At 43.2% G+C, this 23,256-nt stretch overlaps 2 protein-coding genes across 3 annotated transcripts in view; one reads left to right on the top strand and one right to left on the bottom strand.

The window, feature by feature from the left end:
• Positions 1-2,937: 2,937 nt before the first annotated feature.
• Positions 2,938-15,661, bottom strand: c1h12orf66 (chromosome 1 C12orf66 homolog). Its single transcript, XM_017698913.2, has 5 exons — positions 15,371-15,661; positions 14,484-14,736; positions 12,114-12,402; positions 5,353-6,167; positions 2,938-5,271 (listed from the first exon to the last, which is right to left on the bottom strand). Exons 1-5 carry the CDS (start codon positions 15,431-15,433, stop codon positions 5,216-5,218), a joined length of 1,476 nt encoding a protein of 491 aa, XP_017554402.1. The 5' UTR covers positions 15,434-15,661; the 3' UTR covers positions 2,938-5,215.
• Positions 15,662-19,337: 3,676 nt separating this feature from the next.
• Positions 19,338-23,256, top strand: part of ipo8 (importin 8) — a 35,815-nt gene continuing 31,896 nt past the window's right edge. For both annotated transcript variants that reach the window (XM_017698916.2, XM_017698915.2), the window contains exon 1: positions 19,338-19,625. In XM_017698916.2, coding sequence (XP_017554405.1) covers positions 19,542-19,625 — 84 coding nt within the window. In that variant the 5' untranslated portion in view covers positions 19,338-19,541. The remainder of the gene's footprint in view (positions 19,626-23,256) is intronic.

Here is a 23,256-nt window from a genome sequence, read left to right as displayed (position 1 = left end):
ATGGCAAGAATCCAACGCCATATAATAAAGTCAGATTTTTTTTTTGGTTATGAAAATCAGTGTATCCCCTTCTTCTGGCTTTTTTGAGGCTTGGCGGCTCACAACCTCAGTGTTTTTTGGCTAAATTTCCCTGAGAATTTTGAGCTGAAATTTATTGTTTTGAACATTCAAGTAAAGCGGTACATGCAAGGTTTTAAAACGGCAAAATAGTCCCCACCATCAACATCCCATTTTGCCATCAACATTCCACATCCTTCCTCACTGGAGCTATAAAATGGCTATATTCGTGTTGTAGACATTGTGACCCCTGGTTCCCATCATCACCACTGTAAGGAAATTAAAGTGGGTTTGATTCTCTACAATAGACAATTTCACCTCGGATCACTCAGGATGATTGTTTACATCTCAGCGATAGAATTATGAAGGAATTTAGAAACACTGGTGGAATTCCCCTTTAAAACCTAAGACAGCGCTGATGATAATGTAGGCTATGAAAATGAAAAGCAGCTCTTGCGTTCTGAAGAGCTCGGGATATCGATTTCCAATTGGAATTTCGACATAAAAGCGATCAGTCTTTCTTTCAGCCCTACCACACACCCCAAATGCTTGTAGCATTCAATATCAGGCTCTAATCCCCCACCCACCCCACTGGAATTTGAATATTTACCCTGCACTAACACACCTGTTTCGACTCCTCGGCTAATTACCAAGCCCTTAATGAGCTGAATCAAGAGCAGGCAAAACACAAATATCAACGGAGCCGGCGCTCTGAATTCACACGTGTACACATCCACTAATAATATAGTGCATGTCATCCCTCCAAAGCAGCAGGGCTTCTGTTAAAAATGCAAGAGGCCTGAAGATGCATTTAGACCTCACATGGGGTCCTCTGACAGGCGTGCACGTGAGCAAAGGGCACACACGTGTGTGCAGAACACTCGATGCACGATGCAGAACTCAACACGGACCCCACCACACATCCCCTTAGCTCAAACAGACGTGACACAGTTTATTCAATTTTAAAGACTAACCGTCCGTTTCATCACCAGTATAACAAGCCTTTGTGTGCTTGGCCTCGTCACTGTCCCTAAGTGGAATCCCCAACCACTCTAAGTTTATTATATGAGCACTCTGACGGGCAGAACTTGCCCGGCAATCACTGCCCTCCCACGCATTCACGAGAATGGCACAAAAAGCTGTTTATAAGCCAAAGAAGTAAACTAGTTTAAAATGCCTAACAACATTCGATGCGGTGGGCAACTCCTCCACCTCTTACACATGACTGCTGAAACACTGCATGGCGAAAGTATGTAGACACCCGACCATCACACTGCAAAAAACAGCATCTTGTCAAGTAAAATGATCATAAATCAAGTCGATGTATCCAATATTTCTCCTGTTGAGATTGTTGCAAGCTTATTTTAAGATTATTTTCATACTTTTTTTTACTTACTTTATTAAGCAAAATTCTCATTATGTTGGCAGATCATTTTGCCCGTTTTAAGAAATGTGCTTAAAACCAGCCAAATTGTCTGCCAGTATTCATATAGTGAGAATTTTTCTTAATAAAATTACTTAAAACAGGTTACAATGTCTAGAAATAAGCTAAATGATAAGTGCACAATAATCTTAAAATAAATATAAAATATATAGATTTAATATAAATATAGATTTCAGATCATTTCATTTGATGAGAGACAATTTTTTTGCAGTGAATATTATTATGATCAGTTTATTGGACATCCTATTCCAAATCCATGGGCATTAATACGGAGTTGCCTCCATTTACAGCTATAACAGCCTTCACTCTTCTGAGAAGGCTTACCAGGTTGAGGTCAGGCCACTGAAGTTCCTTCACACCAAACTCGTCAAACCATGTCTTTATGGAGCTTGCTTTGTGCACAAGAGCACAGGCATGCTAGATCAGGAAAGGGCCTTCATCAAACTGTTGCCACAAAGTTTGGAAGGACAAAAACGTGTTTGTGCTGCAGCATTATTACTGAGGTGAGCCCTGAAAAACAGCCCCAGCCCTTTATCCCTCCTCCACCAAACTTTACTGTTGGCACTATGCATTCTAGTAGGCCGTGTTCTTCTAGCATCTACCAAACCCAGACTTGTCCATCAGACTGCCAGATAGTGAAGCATTTTTTAAATCATTCCAGAGATGTTTCCATTGCTCCAGAGTCCAGTGGTGCTGTGTCCACCCAACACTTGGCATTACATGTAGTGATCTTAGGCTTGTGTGCAGCTGCTCAGCCATGGAAACCCATTTTATGAAGCTCCTGATGCGCAGTTCTTGTGCTGATGTTGCTTCCGGAGTTTGGTAGCGAGTGATGCAACCGGATGATGGGCAATTTGTACATGTGTTTCAGCACTCAGCAGACGGCCCCTCTGAGAGTTTACATAGTCTGACTCTTCATGACTCAGCTGTTGTTGCTCCTAGACACTTCCATTTCACAATAATGGCACTTACAGTTGACTGGGGCAGATCTAGCAGGACAGAAATTTCACAAACTGACTCATGGCAAAGGTGGCATCCTATGACAGTGGCATGTTTAAAGTCACTGAGCTCATCAGTATGAACCAGTATATTAATAATGGTCTTTAACTCTGGACCTTGAATCCAGGTGTTGGTCCTGGATTTTGTAATCATTAATAGGCATGACATTAGGTTATAAGCAGTGCGATGAACTACCAGTGATTACAAATACAGCACTGGAAACTGGATTCAAGATCCAGACTTAAAGGCTTCTAGGCTAGAGTATAAAATCATAAGTTCAGTGATGTTTGTATTTTTGTCAGGATTAACATAAACACTGCCCATTAACCCCATTATGATTCTAATTGTATAAGAAGGTATTTTCTATATGAGATTATCTTTACCGGTGTGAGAGAACTTTGTATCCGGAGGGCTGTAAATTAACAGAAGTAGGAAAAAAAAGTTTGAACTGTTTATTTTACGCCTTTTTGACACAATATAAGGGACAAGTGACATCAAATCATGTAAAGAAAAGTGAAATACTAGCGAGTGTATTGTTTAATGCAGAAACATAGCAAATTGTCTGCAATCTTGAAGGCATTTTTTAACCTTTTCTATCCCAAAAATACTTGGTTATTCTCGGATAACTGTTTATTAGTCATTCCCAATTTGGCACTGATCTTTCCGTTGATTTTCAAACACCCCAGTCACTCTCTAAGCACAGTAAAGCTAATTATTCCAGCTATTAATGGTTTTGCTACTTGCTCCCTAAAACGAACTGCAATAATCATTAGGTTAGCCGCATGTGTTCATTAGCACAGTCTTAAAGTCATTTTAAGCCATTTTTGGAATCAATGCCTCTTGGAGCTGGCAGCTATTTTAAATATGCATTACCAAGCTGAAGTAGGATGAATCTCCAGTGGCCCCAGAGCCAGCTGTAGTTTTACTGCGTGATATTTTTATCATACAGGGTTTTAGAATGCAGGGAAACGGTTAATGGGTGTGCTGAGGGGGCTGCAGCATTCCCAGAATTCAGGATTCAAAAATAAAAATAATAATAATAAAAGAACAAAACTTTAAATTATTTTAAAAACTTGAATTTTCAACTAACATAATTCTCCCACTTCCATCAGTTTTATCCACCATTGTCAGATACATGCTATCTTGACTTTGGGAGTGACGAGCAGTTTCCCACCTCTTACCAACCTGATGCTCGACTCATCTGCATAAAGTTTGTCCACTAATCGAGAGCAGAGACAGCAGCATCAGCAGTGTACAGCTGCATGTTGTCTCTCTATAAACCAAGGGTGTGGCTGCAGGTTTGTACTCCAAACAAGCTGAAGCACATCTGACTCTGTTAGTTCAAATCAGTTCCTCTCAGGCCTCAAACACCTGATCATCTGACCTCCTGCTTTGTTGGATTGAAATCCAGCATCCACACTGGCCCTTTGCGGGTAAGACTGGACACCCCTGCTCTAAACAATTCAAATGAAAGAAAAGAACAAGCATGCATAGTATGCAATGCCAGTTTGTCGTCATGTATATCCTGCTAAAAATGTCAGGAGCCACACTTCCATGTCCCTGTCAGAATGGAATTGGTGCCACGTTACTTTGGCATGCACAGAATTTTTTGGACAGGCTAAATTATTAACTTTACATCTTAAATACAGCCTACTGAAGAAGAGGGTAGAAAATTCAGCAACTCTTTTTAATCACTTCCGTTTGATAGAACAGTTTATAAGCTGATGCCAGTCCAGGGGTGGTTGTGGCACATATTCCTGGCTGGAGGTTTAAGTTACTAGAACTAAACATTACTGTCACCAACCAACCAGTGACAGTTTGATTGACAAACAGTTTGACCAATCAACTAACAGACAGTTTGGGCGACTGACTGGCTGGCTGATCGACAATTTGACTGATCGAAAGACCGAACAATCGACCGACCAAACGACAGACCGACCAACCAACAGAACATGTTTGACCAACCGACCAACCAACAGTTTGACTAAATCAACAGACAGTGTGACTGATCGACTGACCAAACAACAAATCAACTGACTGACAGCTCGACCGACAGACCAACAGTTTGACTGACCCACTGACTCATTTACCCCCCCACCTGCCCAAGTATAGCTGGACGTCTTAATTTTTGTTTTTCTTTGCCTTTCTTCAAAGGTTTGAAGTTGTTCAACTCAAGCACATGGAGTAACTGCAACATTGTATTCAAACATTTTAAATAACCTTTATTTTAGTAAATAATTGCAGAGCACAAATAAGAAAGAATCCTAAAATCAAATGCTCGGCTGTTAAAATGTTTTGTGCTCTGCAAATAAAAAATTAAGGCAAAGCCTTCACAGCAGCAGGACTTTCAATACTCAACCCCAGCAAGACCAGAAAAAAGGACAAAATGAGTTTCAAAAGTCTAGTAAAAAGGCCAACTTCAGGCAAAAAAAGCTACTTTGGTCTGATGACGATTGGTCGCTAAAGTTCACAGTACGAAGCTAAATTATTAGCACATTTACTGGACCTCTGGCGTTTCACTGAGATTAAAAAAAAAGTTTAAATATAAAAACCGTTTCAGCAGCATTAGGACTCAAAGAGCGACTGAAAAACATTTAAGGAAATGCTGTTAGTGGGCCTTGAGAGACATAACCAAATAATTCCATAAAGGAATTAATAACTAATCAACGCATGCTTGCTGAGGGATCGCTTTGGCTAAGCACTGTTTTAAGTCGTTTAGATGTAGGATGGTCTTCCTGGAAGCAGAAGCTGAGCCTGGCCAGCAGAACCCCCTGCAATCACAAACAACACATTGGCAAATGTACAGCCTTCAAGGGCTGACAACTGAACAGGCTGAATGTGGTCAGGTCAACCTTTGGAGCCTGGCTTGAGCGTACTGAAGGGTTTGGAGTTCCTCAGAGACGTGGAAATCTCCTGCAGGAAGGCCACCACGTGCGAGTCCTTCTCCGACTTCCTCCCATCAAAGATCACCACCAAAGTGAAGTGGGGCTCGGGACGGGCCAGGAAATACGTGCTCTGGACTTTGTCGTCGTAAAAGTGCATGACCTTGTCCAGTGAGTTGAGCTCAGATGCACGATCACTCATGATCATGATGACGTTGGGCCAGTGAGTGAGTGGCCTCTCACCCCCGGGAAGAGACACCACAGCTGGGAACTGGTCCATTCCTTTGGGCGCATCACGGTACGAGTGTGGGTGATGGTACCCATGGCCCTGGAAGCTCTCTGAGCCTCGGTTGTCGAAGACCAGCGAGACGTTGGAGGCGTCATGCTTGCGGATGAAGGCGGACAATTTGCCGAAATAGTCGGGTGAGGTGCGGGCCGTCAGGGCCTTCATCTCAGCCGGTGGCGCCTGCCGGCTCAGCGCCTCATGGAAGTAGAAGGTGAACTTGGCCAGCAGAGCCCCCTGCAAACGCTGCAGCCACAAGTAGAGGTGTGGCGGTTGTGCAGCCCGCTGCGACTGGCCGCCGAACAGGTGCTTGCGGGTCTCACGCTGGCGCTCGAAGGCCTGGCCCCACGCCTGCAGCTTGGAGTGGGCACCGTGCAGGTTAAGCAGCGAAGGCAGGAAGTGCCACTCGGAGATCTGGGCCTGGCAGCGCAGGAGCTGTGTCAGGACATCCACCTCCACCTGGAAACTGCCCTCCAGTCGACTCAGGATAGGGTGGTGGAACCTGTAGCATGGACAGAAACAGATCTTTTCCACTGTAGAGGCAAACAATTACCATTAGAGCAGCAAGTAAAATAGTCAATTATTGATTATCTACACCTTTATGTCATACTGGGGGTAATCATGGGCTGGAGGTCAGGGAACCAGCCCTGTGACCGGAAGGTCGCCGGTTCAATTCCCTGAGCCAAAAGGGCGTAACTGAAGTGCCCTTCAGCAAGACACCTAACCGCACACTGCTCCCCAAGCACTGCAGATAGGGCTGCCCACCACTCCGGGTAAGTGTGCTCACTGCCCCCTAGTGTGTGTGTGTGTGTGTGTGTGTGTGTGTGTGTGTGTTTGTGAGTTTGTGAGTATGTGTGTGTGTGTTCATTAAAGTGTATGTGATGATTCACTGCACGGATGGGTTAAATGCAGAGGTGAAATTTCCCTGCTGTGGGACTAATAAGGGTCACTAAATCTAATCTAGTAGCATTACCATCATTTAAGCCCATGTTCTCGCATCAAAACAACAAATAATGCCCCCAACGCTTTCTATGATGAGAGTATAGATACATAAAATTCTAAATTCAATGCTATGTGATGAAGTGGGGTCTCCATAGCAGCGAAAAAGGAGTGCCTAAGTAGGTTGTTTGCACCATACACACATGCATGTGCACTAAGGGTGTAATGACCGATTTTCAGGTTTCATATGATTCTCATTTCTGAGGTCAGGTGTGTGTGTGTGTGTGTGTGTGTGTGTGTGTGTGTGTGTGTGTGTGTGTGTGTGTGTATATATATATATATATATATATATATATAAAAATATGAGCTCTACTCTGCTACACACATGGAATCCCAAAACATGATAAAAGACTCTTAGAAAAAAACTGAGGGGCAGATCAGTGATCGTCAACATGGTTAACATGGCTGCATGATTCTGTTCTGTGCCAAAACGGACTGTGATTGCTCGTGTTTCTCACTGGTTGTACTGCTAAGTCAGAACTAGCAGGCATCTAAGAAAAACTACAGAAACGTCAGGAAGAGATGCAGCGCGTCAACCTCAGGGTCCCATGTATGAAGTAAACAGGCAGCAGCTGTTCCTCAGACTTGGTAAAGTGGCTAAAATTGGTCACGGAGCGACTCCATGTGAACAGTTCTGCTGCACTGAAAAGCTGTCTAACCACGCAGAGCAAACCATGCGGGGCACAGTTTGTATGTATTCCATGCCTAACTGTGTCCAGGTGGGAACGCCACTGGACCGGTTACTCGTCGTGCTCAGAAGCGTCTAGACCTACAGAGGAAAAGAGGCTAAAATGGCCGACAAGGATCAACACAAAATGGACGACGAGAACCACGACAGCGGCAATAGTTTGGGGGGCTCCAATCCAGGAAACGCCGTTCCATTGGATGGAAAGGGCAAAGTAGCATGGAAATCTAGTCAGCATCCCTGAAACATTTGCCTGGGAGACGTTGAGGTTATGATGCCAGCGTGCTTCTCTGGCTCATTAGTGCTGGAGACCAGAATCATGAATACTGCACGCTTATAGCTCATTACATCACCTCTGTATTCAGAGGCAGCGTGTGAATTCTTCACCCCCGACTGAACATTAATTACACGTCTTAGCAGGCAGCGCGAGAGCGAGAGAGCGAAGAGGGAGCAGGGCGGCGGAGGAGAGAAAAGAGAAACTAAAAATGGGGACTAACAGAAAGGGTGAAGAACACACACACACACACACACACTTATATATATATATAGGGTCGGGGGGGTCATATGAGGTTTTGATCCTAGCTCTCTCGCTCACTCTCTGTCTCACACACACACACACACACATACACGTGTGTGTGTGCGCACGCACACCCTATCAGAGAGATAAAAAGAGAGACGACTAGATATTTTAACCTCACAAGCAGAGATTCCTTTGTTGTCTCTTCTCTGCAGGTCAGTGGGGGCTTAATCAAGAAGTCCACTTTCTCCACGTTTCAAGGTCATGCTTCTCCAAACAGCCCTTAATGCCATTTCAGCCCCACGTGGGCGCTGTCAAACAGCCGAGCTCACCGCTACCTGATTAACTGATCCGATAACGCTGCAAAGATCAAGCATCTCTCTCCCTCCGTCTTCCTCCCAGTGATTACTCACGGCCTGGCATCTTTTCTCGCCATCTCTCTCTCCATCATTCTTCCTTGCCTTCCTCTATCTCGCTCTATCTGTCGCTGACTCCCTACAGCAGGAGTGCGGAGTTCACCTTGAGCAGGCAGCGGGAGGGCTCAAAGATGCAGAAACCATTTGTCAGGTACTGAACTCGCACAGCTGTACTGCAACGCCTCCTTAAGCTTTGCACATACAGCACTTCTTCCAAACGTGTCCTGTTAGGCCTATTGCCTCCTCCTCCTCCCACTCCTCTCACACATCTTCAAATGTTTTGGGTTTTTAAACCACTCCTCACTTGTAAGTAGGCTACAGAGCTGTGAGTAACTGGGTATAAACCACAGAAATGACCATTGTTTCTACACTTATTGTCCATTTTATCAGCTCCACTTACTGTATAGGGTCACTTTGTGGTTCTACAGTTACAGACTGTAGTCCATCTGTTTCTCTGATACTTTGTTAGCCCCCCTTTACCCTGTTCTTCAGTGGTCAGGGCCCCCATGTACTATTTGGGCGGTGGATCATTCTCAGCACTGCAGTAACACTGACGTGGTGGTGGTGTGTTAGTGTGTGTTGTGCTGATCAGACACAGCAGTGCTGATGAAGTTTCTAAACACCTCAGTGTCACTGCTGGACTGAGAATAGTCCACCAACCAAAAATATCCAGCCAATAGTGTCCTGTGGGCAGCGTCCTGTGACCACTGATGAAGGACGAGAGGATGACCAACACAAACTGTGCAGCAGCAGATGAGCTATCGTCTCTGACTTTACATCTACAAGGTGGATCGACAAGGTAGGAGCGTCTAATAGAGTGGACAGTGAGTGGACAGTTTCTGAAGGTGATTTCTTTTTTTTTCCTTCATGCAACCATTTAATATGGACGCTGCAACATCCTGATAAAGCAGAAGCCAACTGCACAAAAGCTTCCTTTCCAGTAATGCCTACTCAGCAGTGACGTGACTGTTCTAAGCCCAAAGACTTACTGCCCTCCATGTTTAGCTTCGAATGAGATGCTATGCTGGCAGACATATGGCACAGCTATGATGTAAATGTGAGGGTTCACAAGGTCAGTTACCATTCGTTAGAAAAGGAAAGCAGCAGCAGCAGCTATATTCCTTTCTTTTCCGAGTCATTAAAACTGCAACATGCAACCTAAAGTACTGGGAGATTCACTCGAAAGAGGCCCAGATTACTCTGCTGTAATTCTTGTTAAGATGAAGCAATCTGAACCGAAATATATGCTACATACTATTGACGTGTAATCGACTGCATTACAGGCAATGCTGGAAGTGACCTCCATTTTTTGTGCCAGACACATGAAGGGGTACAGGGGTGTGCACCCGGAAGTTGCAAATGGGGGGTAAATGTTACGACGGCTGTCCAGCGCGTACCTCGTTACTACGACACAGGGGCATCCCAGCTGGTTCAAATCTCCATATACTGAGGAGCACATGGCACGCTGTTTCATTCAGATTACTTCATCCTAGTGAGATGTATCACGGAATATTCGGGGCCTCTTTCGAGTGAATCTACCTGTATATGTTAATATCTGTTATAAACACCTATGCACTGTCTACTATAACTTCACATACATGTTTAGATCAACAACAGGAGAATATGTTCATGTGCACCAGCATTGGCTTAGCACTCACATCCTACTAGAGACCCTTGGGGAGTGCTGAGATTTGCATTACCGTAGAGGTTCTCATTATTTTTATATCATGTTTTGATAATTATGGCCCTGAACGCTTTGCTGTAATATTCATGGTCCACCACTGGCAATACAGTCAGAAGCTACATGAGCCAGACCTTTAGATATTTCAGAGAAATGTCTTTTTAGTTACATGCTGTCATTTATGCGATCTGAACGGTTTTCAGCTAAAGCATATGTTACTGAGACAGTACATGAACAAACAGCAGAGAGAGCTCCGCTAACTGAAAGGAAGACGAGAGCAAAGACCCGGAGAGAGAGAGAGAGAGAGAGACAGAGAGAACAGACAGCCTGAGCCAAGTCAGAGGAAAGCCCACGCATGGTGACCCAGAGACGAGAGAGAGGAACACCTCCCATGGGAGGAAGTGATGGATCCTGCCAGCAAAAATACTGGGCGTCTGCAGATCTCCCTCCAACTCCCTTTACTCTCTCTGTTTGTCTCAGACAGACACACTACAGAGAATCATGTACTTGCCATAAGGTCAGAGATCTTCAGACATAAGCTCTCCATGGCCAATACTTCTGCACTACACATCTCCGCTCTTCTCTAAAAGGCTGCATTAAGCACTGACCTTAATGAGAACAATGTGAGCAGGAGAGAAGCAATAACTTCAGCATGAAGGTCATGCAGTCAGAGAGTTTGAGCAACTGTTAAAGGTGAATTCCACATTTTTCAGCAAAACTAAATTAAGACAAACAAAATCATCGAGCGGTTTGATTGAAATATTACAGAAGTACAGATGCATGTAGGTTCACTGGTCATTTTGGACAGTAAAAGAAAATAGAGAGATCCAAACAGGTACGTTTCTCCACATAAAGCATTACATATCAACCTACTCTGACTTTATTCACTGTTTTTCTATGCCTATTTAACTCCTATAGCAGTTTCAAAGGAGTCTCTAACGTCAGATTTTCCGGGTTAAAGACTAGGAAACTACCCTTTTGGATGATGCATCATGAAGGTGGGAGGAACTTTGGGGGCGATACTTGAGGCCAGCATGTTTGTGTTTTTTCCACTAGTCTAGAAACCTCTTAAGTCTTAAATATTATCAGTTTAGTCACCATGACAATTCAGTTAGAACTGAACTAAGAACAGAGGTTCTTAAGTTCAGAATCTTATCCACTATCTTCAGATAAGAAAACAGTATTACAGAAACATCCGAACTAGACTAAATCTCCTAAATACTGTCCTAACTTTAAGACAAACCCCAGAGCGTCTTAACTGCTGTTTTAACCGTCTGTTTCTATGGTTTTATGCAGTGATAAGCAGCGCAGTTCACCTTAACCAGCATAATGATGTTACATTTATCTACACTGAACACTGCTTTGACTTTCTAACAGCGTTTTAAAAGCCAGACACTCCAGACACGATCTCCACCGTCCCCTCTTATTACCTTCCTGTGTTAATACTGATAAAAACTCGTCAGCTAAAATATTACAGTGATGGTGGTGAATAATGAGGAGACAGAGCTGAACAGGGGTCTGTTTATTAGGAGGAATAACAGCGCGCTCGGCTGAAGCGTTTGGGAAATTAAACAAACTGTGGAGCAGCGACTCTGATAAACAAACGCCGCCACAATGTTCTTAACCTTCAGGTTACCACGCTTTAGTTTCGTTTGACCTTTTTTTTTTTTAACCTCAGTAACGGTGGCTAACATCAGCTGTCTGGCTAACTAACTTCATTACATACTTCGATCGAGTAAACTGAGATTTCCTAACTTAGGATGCTGCAAGACAAGATTCCTAAATTAAGATTTTCTTCTGTAATACGACATTGTAGAAAGTCGAATATAATGTCTTTTTATTATTACCTTCCACATCAGTGGTCATGCTAGCAGTCCTTATTGACATGGGGGCACTCAGAATGGGTGCATTATGTACTTGCATGCTGAGTTTTGTAGTGAGAGAATACCGATGGGCAAAAACACAAAAAGGACACAAAACTGAATTCTGTCAAATAGACGAGGCTGAGAGGTGCAAAGCTGCACTACAGAATATTACATAACATGACAAATGACATCTTTAGGCAAATGTCCCACATTATATAACAATACTAATACTCCATATTATTCACAGTGTACTCCAAAAAGCCACAGCCCTTACTCTGTACTGACCTGGAACTGTATTTCTGCATGATACTCTCCAACGTGCTCACCAGCTCCTCAGAGTTGACCGTTTTCTGGCTGCTGAGTGAGTGCATCTTCTCATATAGGTCGGCAATCTCCATCCTGGCCTGCGTGAAGTGGCACAGCTGCTCAGACAGATGGGAGAGCAGCTCTTCCAGGTAAGGGCTGGAGCCCCCGGGGGGGTGACGGCCCATAGATACTACCTTCTTCAGCTCGTTGTGTAAGGATGTGTAAATTGTCCTAATGGAATCCTTCCTGCTGAAGAACGACTGACCACCTGAAAACAAACACAACAGCACATGAATACAAATCTGTGACCGTCTCCCCTCGGGACTCTCATTAGTAACACATAATGACACCCAGGCTGCCAGCTCCACGGGAGGTGTGCCGAAACGATGATGTTACAGTATCTTTGTGCTGTAGCTCTCTGGTGCCATCTGCTGTACAAAAACAGCTGCCTGCATCACCGAGCAGTTAGCAGCACAGGATAAGTTTTTAAAGGGGCCACACCCTTCATTTTCTATTATTTTGCTTTGTCCCTTCAAGTCCACTCACGATGCTTGTGTTTCTTCACATTGCCGTTTTTCAGCCTTTCTTTACCCCCTTTGAATTAGACAGGCTGTTAGATTTAAAGGAGCTCTGTTTTGATTGGTTGCCCTCTATTGTGCCTCATTTGAAAAGCAGTTCAGGAGGAAACACTCCTTATAACTTCAACATGAATAGGTGGAGCCAAACGACTTGGCTTAATAGGTAGAAATGCTGTTTTGTGATCTCACAAAAAGGAGATGTTTTTTCTTCTCTCTTTCTAATTATGGACTGGGGAGCAAACTTTGACAATGTTTATGTACTACATAAAAATAAAAAAAAGTGAAGAAATATAATTTTCCATGATGTGGACCCTTCTAACTAAGTTTTCTGACTGGTTTTCTAAGAACACGTCAATTGAACGATATGTCTGGTCATCATAAGCTAAACATTTATGGCATGTGGCAGATGCTCTTATCCAGAGCGATCACTTTACACAGGTAACCAATGGCAGTGTTAGCACTCTTGCCCAAGGACTAGTGTAGGGTTCTTACCCAGGCAGGCATTGAACCCCAGTCTACAGTACAGAAGGCAGGGACATTACTCGCTACCCTATACTAACCAGTTAGGATATTACTGTGTAGTGAATCCCTTCGAAGAATTTCTAGAAGTATTTTCACACTTCAGAGAGAAGCATATTTATATTTCACAGTTTTCAGAAACACAGTGCCCAGTGCCAAAGTATCCTGAAACAATCAATATTTTAAGAAAATAAGTCAATATCAAAATAATGACTGTCAAATAATGTCTTGGTGCTCAAACATGACTTATTTTCTCAAAATATTGACTTATTATGTCAGAATAATGTTTATCATGTAATATAACTTAGCAGTTTGAGAAGATGAGTAATCAGATGAATTACATATGATTTAAAAAAAAAAACATTACTTTTACATAGTAAGTCAACATTGAGAAAATAAGTAGTTTGAGACACCAAAACATTATTTGTGACATAGTAAGTCATAATCTTTACAGTATTTTGACATAAGTCATTATTTTGACAGTCAATATTTTTCAGAACAAAAGTAAACATTTCAAGACGCTTTCTCAATAGTTTGAGCAACTGAGATACAAAACCAAACTTATCTTCTCCAACGACTGACTATGTCGAAATCATGACTCAGCGTGTCAAAATAATAACATGGTGCCTCCTAAAGATCTAATATATCAAAATAATTACTTGAACTTGAACATCTCATTATTTTGACACAGTATCTCAAAATGAACTCATTACAGCTATTTGTGCTGTCACCGTTATTACATAATCAGCTAAATCACTGATATTTGCGATGATTGCAATTATTTAAGGCGACTACATTCATTTTCCATAAACATCACAGTGGCACAGCACACAAACTGAATTGGGCACGATGAGCTGAGATGAATAAACCTAAATAAAAGATATAAGTGCAAGCACAGAGACGTCATTGGGCTTCATCATGAAAACAAAAACGTTTTTAATATGTATGCCTCGCAGTATGAGATGCTTTGCCTGTATGTGTTAATATCAGGATCATAATCATAATATGATCAATCATGAATCAATAATATGCCAATTTGACGACTTTAAACTGATGATTGTCCTGAATGTAAACAATCTACAAGAAAAGACAATAAACCGTTAATCGGAATATTTACACGACAATTAATCGTCAGCTAAAACGTCATGATGATGACAGCCCTAATAGCTAATCACTAAGGCTATATTTCAAGAAAATGTCGTTATTTCGAGATATTACGTATATAAACGGAGAAGTTCTGCTGTAAGCTCACCCAGTTTTTGCCCGAGGAAAGTCATGTTGTGGTAGGCTTTTTCCGCCGCGGCCAGGTGGGCGAGCGCGGCCAGCAGCGAGGCCCAGATAGCGCCGGCGCTCTTGCTGCTGTCCTTCTCCTTCTCCACGTAGTCCTTCGCCCGGTCGAACGAGAACATGCCGAGCTGCGTGAAGAAGCTCTCCAGGATGGCCCTCTCCTTCGGCACGGGCCGCAGCTCCTCGTCGCGCAGGGCCTCGGTCATGATGTCTAAAGCCTGCGGACAGAAATGAGACCAAACGAGCCTGAAGTTGGCCTCCTACCCCGATTTTTTGCCGTTCCACCTTAAATGTCGCAGCAGTTCGACAGCGCCAGGGTTGTAACCAGAACGTAACCGCTGCCGTATTTAAGGTGGAACGGGGAAATGTACAAAGACGCTGGCGAACAAGCCGCTGAATTCAGCTTCGTCTACATTTATAACACCGCGGATCAACAGAATGGGAAACAATTACTTGACAGACTTACTAATTATGGCTCGAAGTGACCATTCTGACCAGCGTCAGCGACAAATGGACAAAACCAACATCGGAACTTGAGCTCTACCAAGTCCGCAGCCACCATGACACTTCCCCATGACAACAGTACGGCAAGAGAGACGGGACAACACAGGGTAGAGCACTGAACCGCGTTTTCATCAGCGTTTCCACGCGTTAACGTTAGTTGTGCTAAGCTGTTGTTGTTTCGCTTTTTAGTCACATTTCAGTAAAAATAAAAATGACACAGGGTAGCATATTTTTTGTAATTCGTGCCTCGCTAAGCTCTGGTCTACAATACTGAACACTTTACGTTAACAGGCCTCTATTAACGTTACTTTAATTTGCTGTCATGGCGAGTTTGCGTTCATTTCATACGTTTTTGTAAGACGTCTCTATCCAGAAAGTGTTCAGGGCGAAGACATTTCCACCGACAACCATCTTCACGGTCAGCAAGCTGGCGACAGGCGCCTGTTCTCCGCCGGAGCACTGGTTCTACCTTAACTGGCGATCTTTGCCGCGTTCTGTCGACGGTTTTATGACAGATTGAAGACGACAATGTGCATTGCTGCCACCTTGAGCACTCTCCAAACAAAAGCCCGGTTCTTTAAGGGTTCTTCACAGAGAACCTGTAGAGAGAATTTCCACTCTGCAATTTCTTCTGGGTTTCTCAAACGCTAGAGGGCGCTCCGAGGGGGTCCAAAATGAATGGGTTGATATGGAGCCGTTGAGCAAAATCTTAGTTTATCAATGCTTAAACATTTTTAATGTAAAAGAATACGATCGTTTCCTGCACACAGAGCAGCATAAAACATTTTAACACCGCCGTGATATTTTTAAGAGCTTTTAAACTCGAGTTATAGGAGTTTAAAACGGCGCCTCATGTAGTCCCGTGACGTCAGTGAGCGCAAACAGCCAATGAGCAGCTCCGCTCGCCAATCAATCATCACGCTCTCGCAGTAAAGCCCCGCCCCCTGCTGCCCCAAACACGCTTGCTGTAGTAAAATATATGGGTAAGATTTCTCTGTTTTTTAGTGAAATACATCCTTCTACTTTCTAAAATTAAAGAAACCGTATGGCTGAGTGATCAGAAACTATTTTAACTTTTCGTTTTTAGCCATTCACTAAGGACTCCCTCGTGGGCGCCCTCTGCTGTTTAGCTGTCCTGTTGATATAATGGGGGAAATAGGAAGTGGCGAGACTCCTCACCAACCGGTCCTGGGTTCAAACATGGGCCCTAGGTTCTGTTTTGAACTATGTTCCTATATAGAATCATTTCATGTTTAAATGGTTCCTTGCATGGTGAAATTATTCTTCAGATTGATGGAGAATGTAAATGGTTGTATGTAGAACCTTTTAGCAAACAGGTAAGAATGACCTCCTGTGGCGCTCTGTGGTCATTTCGGTAGAAGGAGTCTTGCACTGAATGAGCTCCTGTGTCTCATCACTGTGTCGTAGAGTGGGTGGAAGCCATTGTCCATAATGGCCTGCAGCATAGACAGCGTCCGCCTCTCCGACACGGCCGTCAGCGAGTGCAGCTCCACACCAACCACATCACTGGCCTTGCGGATCAGTTTGTTGAGTCTGTTGGCATCTGCCACCCTCAGCCTGCTTCCCCACCATGCAACAGCATAGAGGATAACACTCGCCACCACAGACTCATAGAAGATCCTGAGCATATGTCCGGCAGATTTTGAAGGACCTCAGGCGCCTCAGAAAATAGAGGCGACTTTGGCCCTTCCTGTAGAGGGCGTCAGTGTTCTTAGCCCAGTCCAGTTTATTGTCAATATACACACCCAGATATCTGTAATCCTCCACAGTGTCCCTGATGGACACAGGGGTCACCGGTGCCTTATCCCTCCTCAGGTCCACCACCAGTTCCTTTGTCTTCATCACATTGAGCTGCAGGTGGTCCTGAGTGATATATATATATATATATATATATATAGACACAGTCATGTGAAAAAATTAGGAGACCCTCTGAAATCCTTTATATATTTTTTTTTTTACATATTTGGACATGTGGATATTTAATATGAATTAACAATACCGTGGGATCCAAGTAATGTGACTAAACAATTAAAAATTAAGAAAGGCCTTTTTACAATTTTCTGTAAAATGTAATTTAAAAAGAATGCAATTTCTGGTGAGGCATAAATTAGGACACCCCTTCATATTTTCCCACTTAAAATAGTTAAGATCAGTCACAGGTGTAGTACATCAGGTGCACATGATCAGAACATCGTTACCCAGCATTTTGAATGGGGCTTGCTCTGTTTAATCTCAGAAAATTAGTTTGGTGTGCAGCACCATGGTGAGATCCAAAGAGCTGTCTGAGGCCCTCAGAAAGACGATTGTGGCTGCTTATGAGTCTGATAAGGGATTTAAAAAGATCTCAAAAGACTTTGACATCAGCCGTTCCACCATCCGGAAAATTGATTACAAGTGGACGACGTTCAAAACAACTGTGACCATGCCCAGGTCTGGCCGTTCACCCTCAGAGCAGACCGTAAGATGCTAAAAGAAGTCATGAAAAATCCTACAATTTCATCACAGGACCTACAGCACCTACGGCTCTTGCCACTGTTGATGTGAAAGTGCATGACTCCACTATCAGAAAGAGACTCCACAAGTTTAATTTTCATGGGAGGTGTGCAAGGAGGAAACCTTTGCTCTCTAAGAAAAACATTAAGGCCAGACTGAAGTTTGCCAGAGAGAACGCAGACAAAGACCATGACATCTGGAATAATGTTCTTTGGACAGATGAGTCTAAAATTGAATTATTTGGAAACCAGAACAGAAGACCTGTTTGGTATAAACCAAATGCAGCATTCCAAGAAAAGAACCTCGTACCAACGGAAGCATGGCGGTGGAAGTGTCATGGTTTGGGGATGCTTTGCTGCAGCAGGACCTGGCCAGCTGACCATCCTAGAATCCACCATGAATTCTACTGTGTATCAGAGGGTGCTTGAGGAACATGTGAAACCATCTGTAAAAAAGTTAAAGCTCAAGCAGAACTGGACCCTGCAACACAACAATGACCCAAAAAAACGGTAAATCTACCAAGGACTGGCTGAAAACTACGAAGTGGAGAGTCCTGGAATGGCCAAGTCAAAGTCTGGATCTTAATCCCATTAAGATGCTGTGGAGTGACTTAAAACATGCTGTACATGCAAGAAACCCCTCAAACATCTCACAGCTGAAAGAATTCTGCGTTGAGGAGTTGGGCAAACTCTCTTCAGATCGATGTCAGAGATTGGTTGATGGCTACAAGAAGCGTCTCACTGAAGTTATTTCAGCCAAAGGGGCAACACTAGTTATTCGAGGGTAGGGTGTCCTAACTTTTTCCTCCGTTATAATACACATTTTTGTTCATATCTTTTGTTTCATGAGTAAAACAATGTTAATTTGTTTAATTGCAATTAAATCACTTTCTTTTTCAGAAAAACAAGCCAGATTGGACAGTGATATGTGAACATTTCTTAATAAAGAGCGGACTATTGGTGTCCTAATTTTGGGGTGTCCTAATTTTTTTGTGTGTGTGTGCATATTGTGGTAATGAGTATAAGAGTAAAAATGTCAAAGCTCCATTTGATCTAAATTGTTTGAGTTTTATATTGATTTATTTTACTTATCCTGTGACCCAGAAGGAGAAGTGGCTTAGATGATGTATATTAATATGCTCCAGGGTGTATTTTGGTTTGTCCATCTGAACTGACCTGACTAAATCGTAAGGCCAGTTATTCAGTAGCTGCATGAAATAAATGTACATTTTAATATGACTTTATTTTTTTGGTAAAAGGCCCTCAGATGAACAGAACGTGTTTTATGATCACACATACTTCTTTATGCTTACAATTTACTGCTGAAAACCAAAAATCTTAGAACGCTCCTTGTCTTATTTTATAAAAGTAATTTTTACAGAGCAGATCACTGAAGAGACGCCGTCTGTTTATAGTTTATGGACCAGATTTGAGGGGAAAACGGGTCGACTTTCAGTAGAAAGAGAGAGTTCAGCTTCTTTTATTATAAGGGTTTAAAATGACATCACCGTCTATTCGACTGGAGAGAAGAGCTACAACCTCACACGACGCCCAGCTTCTGAACGGAGCTTATGAAATATGAAGGTTATGAAGTGCGTTTTGGAACCACCGGTGGTCCCATGGAGCTTAAGAGGACACACTGTTCGTCATTTGCCTAACACAAAACAGTGGAAAACCGTCTTTAGCCCAACATTTTAACCCTCAGTTAACGACGTTTTCACCGATTTTCCAGAAAGTGTTTACACAGGCGGCCGTTTCCTCTGACCGCCGACTCAGCGCTTCTCCGATTGGCCTCTCGTTTCCATGACACCACCGATCTGTCGTGAACCGTTGGTGTTTATCCTTTTTTGCGGCGGTAGGCCGCCCCTTGCCGGTAAACGGGGCAGGACCGTGTGGAAGTCGCCCAGCGGCCGTTTGCAGACCGCGGTATCCCGCTGTAGCCCCGTGTAGCCCGGTCGGTTCCGCCGTCGCTCACAAGTTACGATCAGCCCGCTCTGCCGGCCTCCATGGACCCCAACCGAATCATACAGGCCTTGAAAGGCACCATAGACCCGAACCTGAGGATAGCGGCCGAGAATGAGCTGAACCAGGTGAGGAGACCTCTGTTTGTGTTCGGCGGCGAGCGGCTGCCCACAGCCGTTACTCCGCGCAGACGGTTCGGCCACGCAGGGATCAAACTTTCCGCTTTGCCCGGTTGCTCTGCTTCGTGTCAGTTGTGGCATTTTCCCCCGTCTCGGTTACCCGGACTTTGCAGTGTGGCTTGCTAGCTGGCTAAGCCTGTGAATGAGCTAACTACAGCAGCGAGGAGTGGAAGCAGAGATTGTTTTTATAACGTGATAACGCAAAGCGTTGGGACAGCCCCGCTGTCTGATGAGGCGGTTTAACCAGGCTGTTCGTGTTTTACGCTTCTCATCGTGCTGGAGGAAGGACGAGGGGAACTGTGGTAAAAGGAGAACATTAGCGCTTACAGGCATGTCGTCCTGTGCTTCAGGAACCAAGTGTGTGCTGTGAGTTCAGCTGTTTACAGTCTCCTCAGTAGAAATCGGGCTGTTTGTGTCTGTCCGTCTGCATGACGTGCATGACCAAGACCCCGAGCCGAGCCCCTCTTACCCACACACTTCAAAAAGATGCTTCTTCAGTCGATTCAACGAGTTGATTTAGAGCCCGAGGTTGTATATAAAACCAGTTGTATGGATCATTTGTTCTTTGCAGGGAGAAGTGGATCTTCAGACCAGTGGAGAATGGGTTGTGTTGGATTCTAGGGCTGTTCTATTTACAAGCTTGACATTGTAACCCCAGAAGAACCCTTTTAGTCCTATATACACTCTTATAGATGGTTCTTCAAGGGTTCTTTACTAAAGAAAACGGTTTTATATAGAACCATAAACACTCAAAGAAGCCTTTGCATGATTAAAGGGTTCTTTGTATCATTAAAGGGTTGTGATTGGAAAGCATGCATAAATGTGCTATAGACGGTTCTATATGGAACCCTTTTGAATATATATATATATATATATATACATATATACATATATATCCAGTGCATTTCTGGATCCTGTTTATATTTGGTTTCTTCTTTGTGTTTTAGAGTTTTAACTTGTATTTGTGGATGCAGTGATGAACTGTTTTCACAGACAGGTGTTTTCAGAAGTGTTTCTGAGCCCATGCAGTGATTTTCACTACAGAATCATGTCTGTTTTTAATGCAGTGCTGTCTGAGGGCCCAAAGATCACGGCCAGCAAATACTGGTTTTTGGCCTCGTCCCTCACATACAGAGATTTCTCCAGATTCTCTGCGTCTTTTAATGATGTAATGTACCGTACACGATGAAAATTCTTTGCTATTTTATGTTGAGAGACATTATTCTTGAATTGTGGCACTATATGATGGTGCGGTCTTTCACAGAGTGGTGAACCCTACCTCATCTTCACTTCTAAAAGACTCTGAGATGCTCTTTCATACCCAATCATGTTACTGACCTGTTGCCAATCAACCACCAGGTGTTTTGCATAATACAACCTTGCCAGCCTTTTGTTGTCCCCGTCCCAACTTTTATGGAACATATTGTTGGCATCAAATTCATAATAGCAATGTATTTAAAAAAAAAACAGTAACCTTTCTCAGTTTAACATTTGATCTGTTGTCTTTGTAGTATTTTCAATGACATGGAGAGTTTAAATGAGTTTTACATAATTGCATGTTTTTTTGTTTTTTTTTACATTTTGCACAGTGTCCCAAGTTTTTTGGAAATGGGGTTGTAAGTGTGCAGAGCACTTCAGACCTCTGCAGCCTGCTCCCATGAATAATGACCATGGCAGGTCACTTGGGTCAGTGCGATGTTAGGCCACATGAGTGGTTAAATACGGGTTTCTGCCTCTGAGCCGTTAACCACGGGGTGATGGGCATGGGCTGTCACTCCCAGTTTGAGTAGCTGGCTCCTGATGGTATCCTTCCCATGTGTTTTGGGGTTTGATACAATTTTTCGGGTCTGAGTTCAATGTTCAGTTCGATTTTCGATGCTTTGTGTTAACATGTCTTGGTTGCTCAGAGCTCTGGGTGTATTGTCGCTTTGTATCTCCAAAATAGTGACTTTACAGAAGAAGGGGGGAAAAAAGATTTAATATGTCAATGCAATAAGATATTTTTCCATATTTTGACACAATGTAAAAGTCAACTGGTATTTAAAAGTTAGCTAAAACATAAAAAATGGAAAAAAATGGAGAGGTCAGTTTTCTACTAGGGCTGAATGATTTTGGCAAAATTGCTGATTGCGATTTTTCTGACCGTGATTGTGATTGCAATTTAAATTGCAGTTGTTTAGAATTGAGGTATACAGTATATTGAGGTTTGGGCCTTTTTGGCTAAAAAGACAAGCATATCCCTTCCATCAGATCACACACGTCTTCTAAGCTGCTTCTCCCTCAGGGTCGCGGGGGGTGCTGGAGCCTATCCCAGCTGCCATTGGGTGGAAAGCAGGATACACCCTGGACATCGCAGGACAGACAGACAGACACATTCACTAGGGGCAATTTAGCATGGTCGATCAGCCTGGCTGCACGTCTTTGAACTGTGGGAGGAAACCCACAAAGACACAGGGAGAACATATGAACTCCACACCCGGCCGGGGAATTGAACCCAGGCCCTTCTTGCTGTGAGGCAACAGCGCTCCCCACCACGCCACCATGCCGCCCTCTATCAGAACAAAACCTCCTATCTCCAAAAATGTAATTTTACAGAACGAGGAAAAACGTTCTTAACTTCTAATTGAGGTAAATGGATAAATATTTATTTCCAATTCATTTTGGACCACTCCTGTTGGTCTGTTCATCGTGAAATTTTGACACAACATAAAGGGCAGCTGCCTTTTTCCGATAATGTCAAAAAGTGAAAAACAACAAAATGGAGATATGAGGTTTTGTCCCAACGACAACAATGTATATTGTTTGTGGCACCAGCCTGCCGGTTATTTGTGGCCGTGCTGTCACAGGAGTCCACAATCTCCATGTTACTAGGCAAAATCTCTCTTCTTAAAACTGGCATTGTATCAATAACATTACGATAGACTGTTTAAGGCTATAATAAAAATTGCAGGTACAGTGATAATATACTACTCAATATTATACATAATTTGCATAGTAGTTTGTAATTGTTGCTCTTTGTAAATCAGCTCTTTGTAAACCTTTTCAATAATGTAATTTACACTCTTACTGAGGATAAAGTGTTTATAAATGAAAAGAAACATTATGACATTCAAAGTCTACAACCTTAACTACAAAGGTATGTTTAAAGGGCAGTTCCACCATTTTTTCAAAATGTCTGCACTAATAAATGGTTATGAAGTAAACAGAATCATTTAGAGTGGTTTGATGTGAAATGCACCCTTCTGGAGATGCTTTTCGACTCTGAATTGTTCACAGCAGTGGTGATAGGAACCAGACGTCTGAGGAGTTTCATGGCTCTAATGCAAATCCGGGTGAGATATTACACAAAATGGTTATGAATATGTTGCCTGATGCCCATGGCATTGTTTAACATGCACTATATTGCCAAAAGTATTCACTCGAAATCATTCAGTTCAGGTGTTCCAATCACTTCCATGGCCATGGTGTATAAAACCAAGCACCTAGGCCTGCAGACTGCTTCTACAACATTTGTGAAATTAATGCTTCAGCACCAAGACATTTTGGAGACTGCGAGCCAGACCTTCTCGTCCAACATCAG

Source organism: Pygocentrus nattereri, chromosome 1 (genome assembly GCF_015220715.1).
Source record: "Pygocentrus nattereri isolate fPygNat1 chromosome 1, fPygNat1.pri, whole genome shotgun sequence".
Lineage (NCBI taxonomy): Eukaryota > Metazoa > Chordata > Actinopteri > Characiformes > Serrasalmidae > Pygocentrus > Pygocentrus nattereri.
Note: the sequence above shows the minus strand (reverse complement) of the source record. Positions and strands in the feature narration are given on the sequence as shown.

Coding starts and splice junctions, on each gene's coding strand:
- c1h12orf66 (XM_017698913.2), bottom strand. CDS start 15,433: ATGGTTGTCGGTGGAAATGTCTTCGCCCTGAACACTTTCTGGATAGAG. Junction 12,403..14,483: donor TTTCCTCGGGCAAAAACTGG/GTGAGCTTACAG, acceptor GTTTGTTTTCAG/GTGGTCAGTCGTTCTTCAGC. Junction 5,272..5,352: donor GCTCAAGCCAGGCTCCAAAG/GTTGACCTGACC, acceptor TTGTGATTGCAG/GGGGTTCTGCTGGCCAGGCT.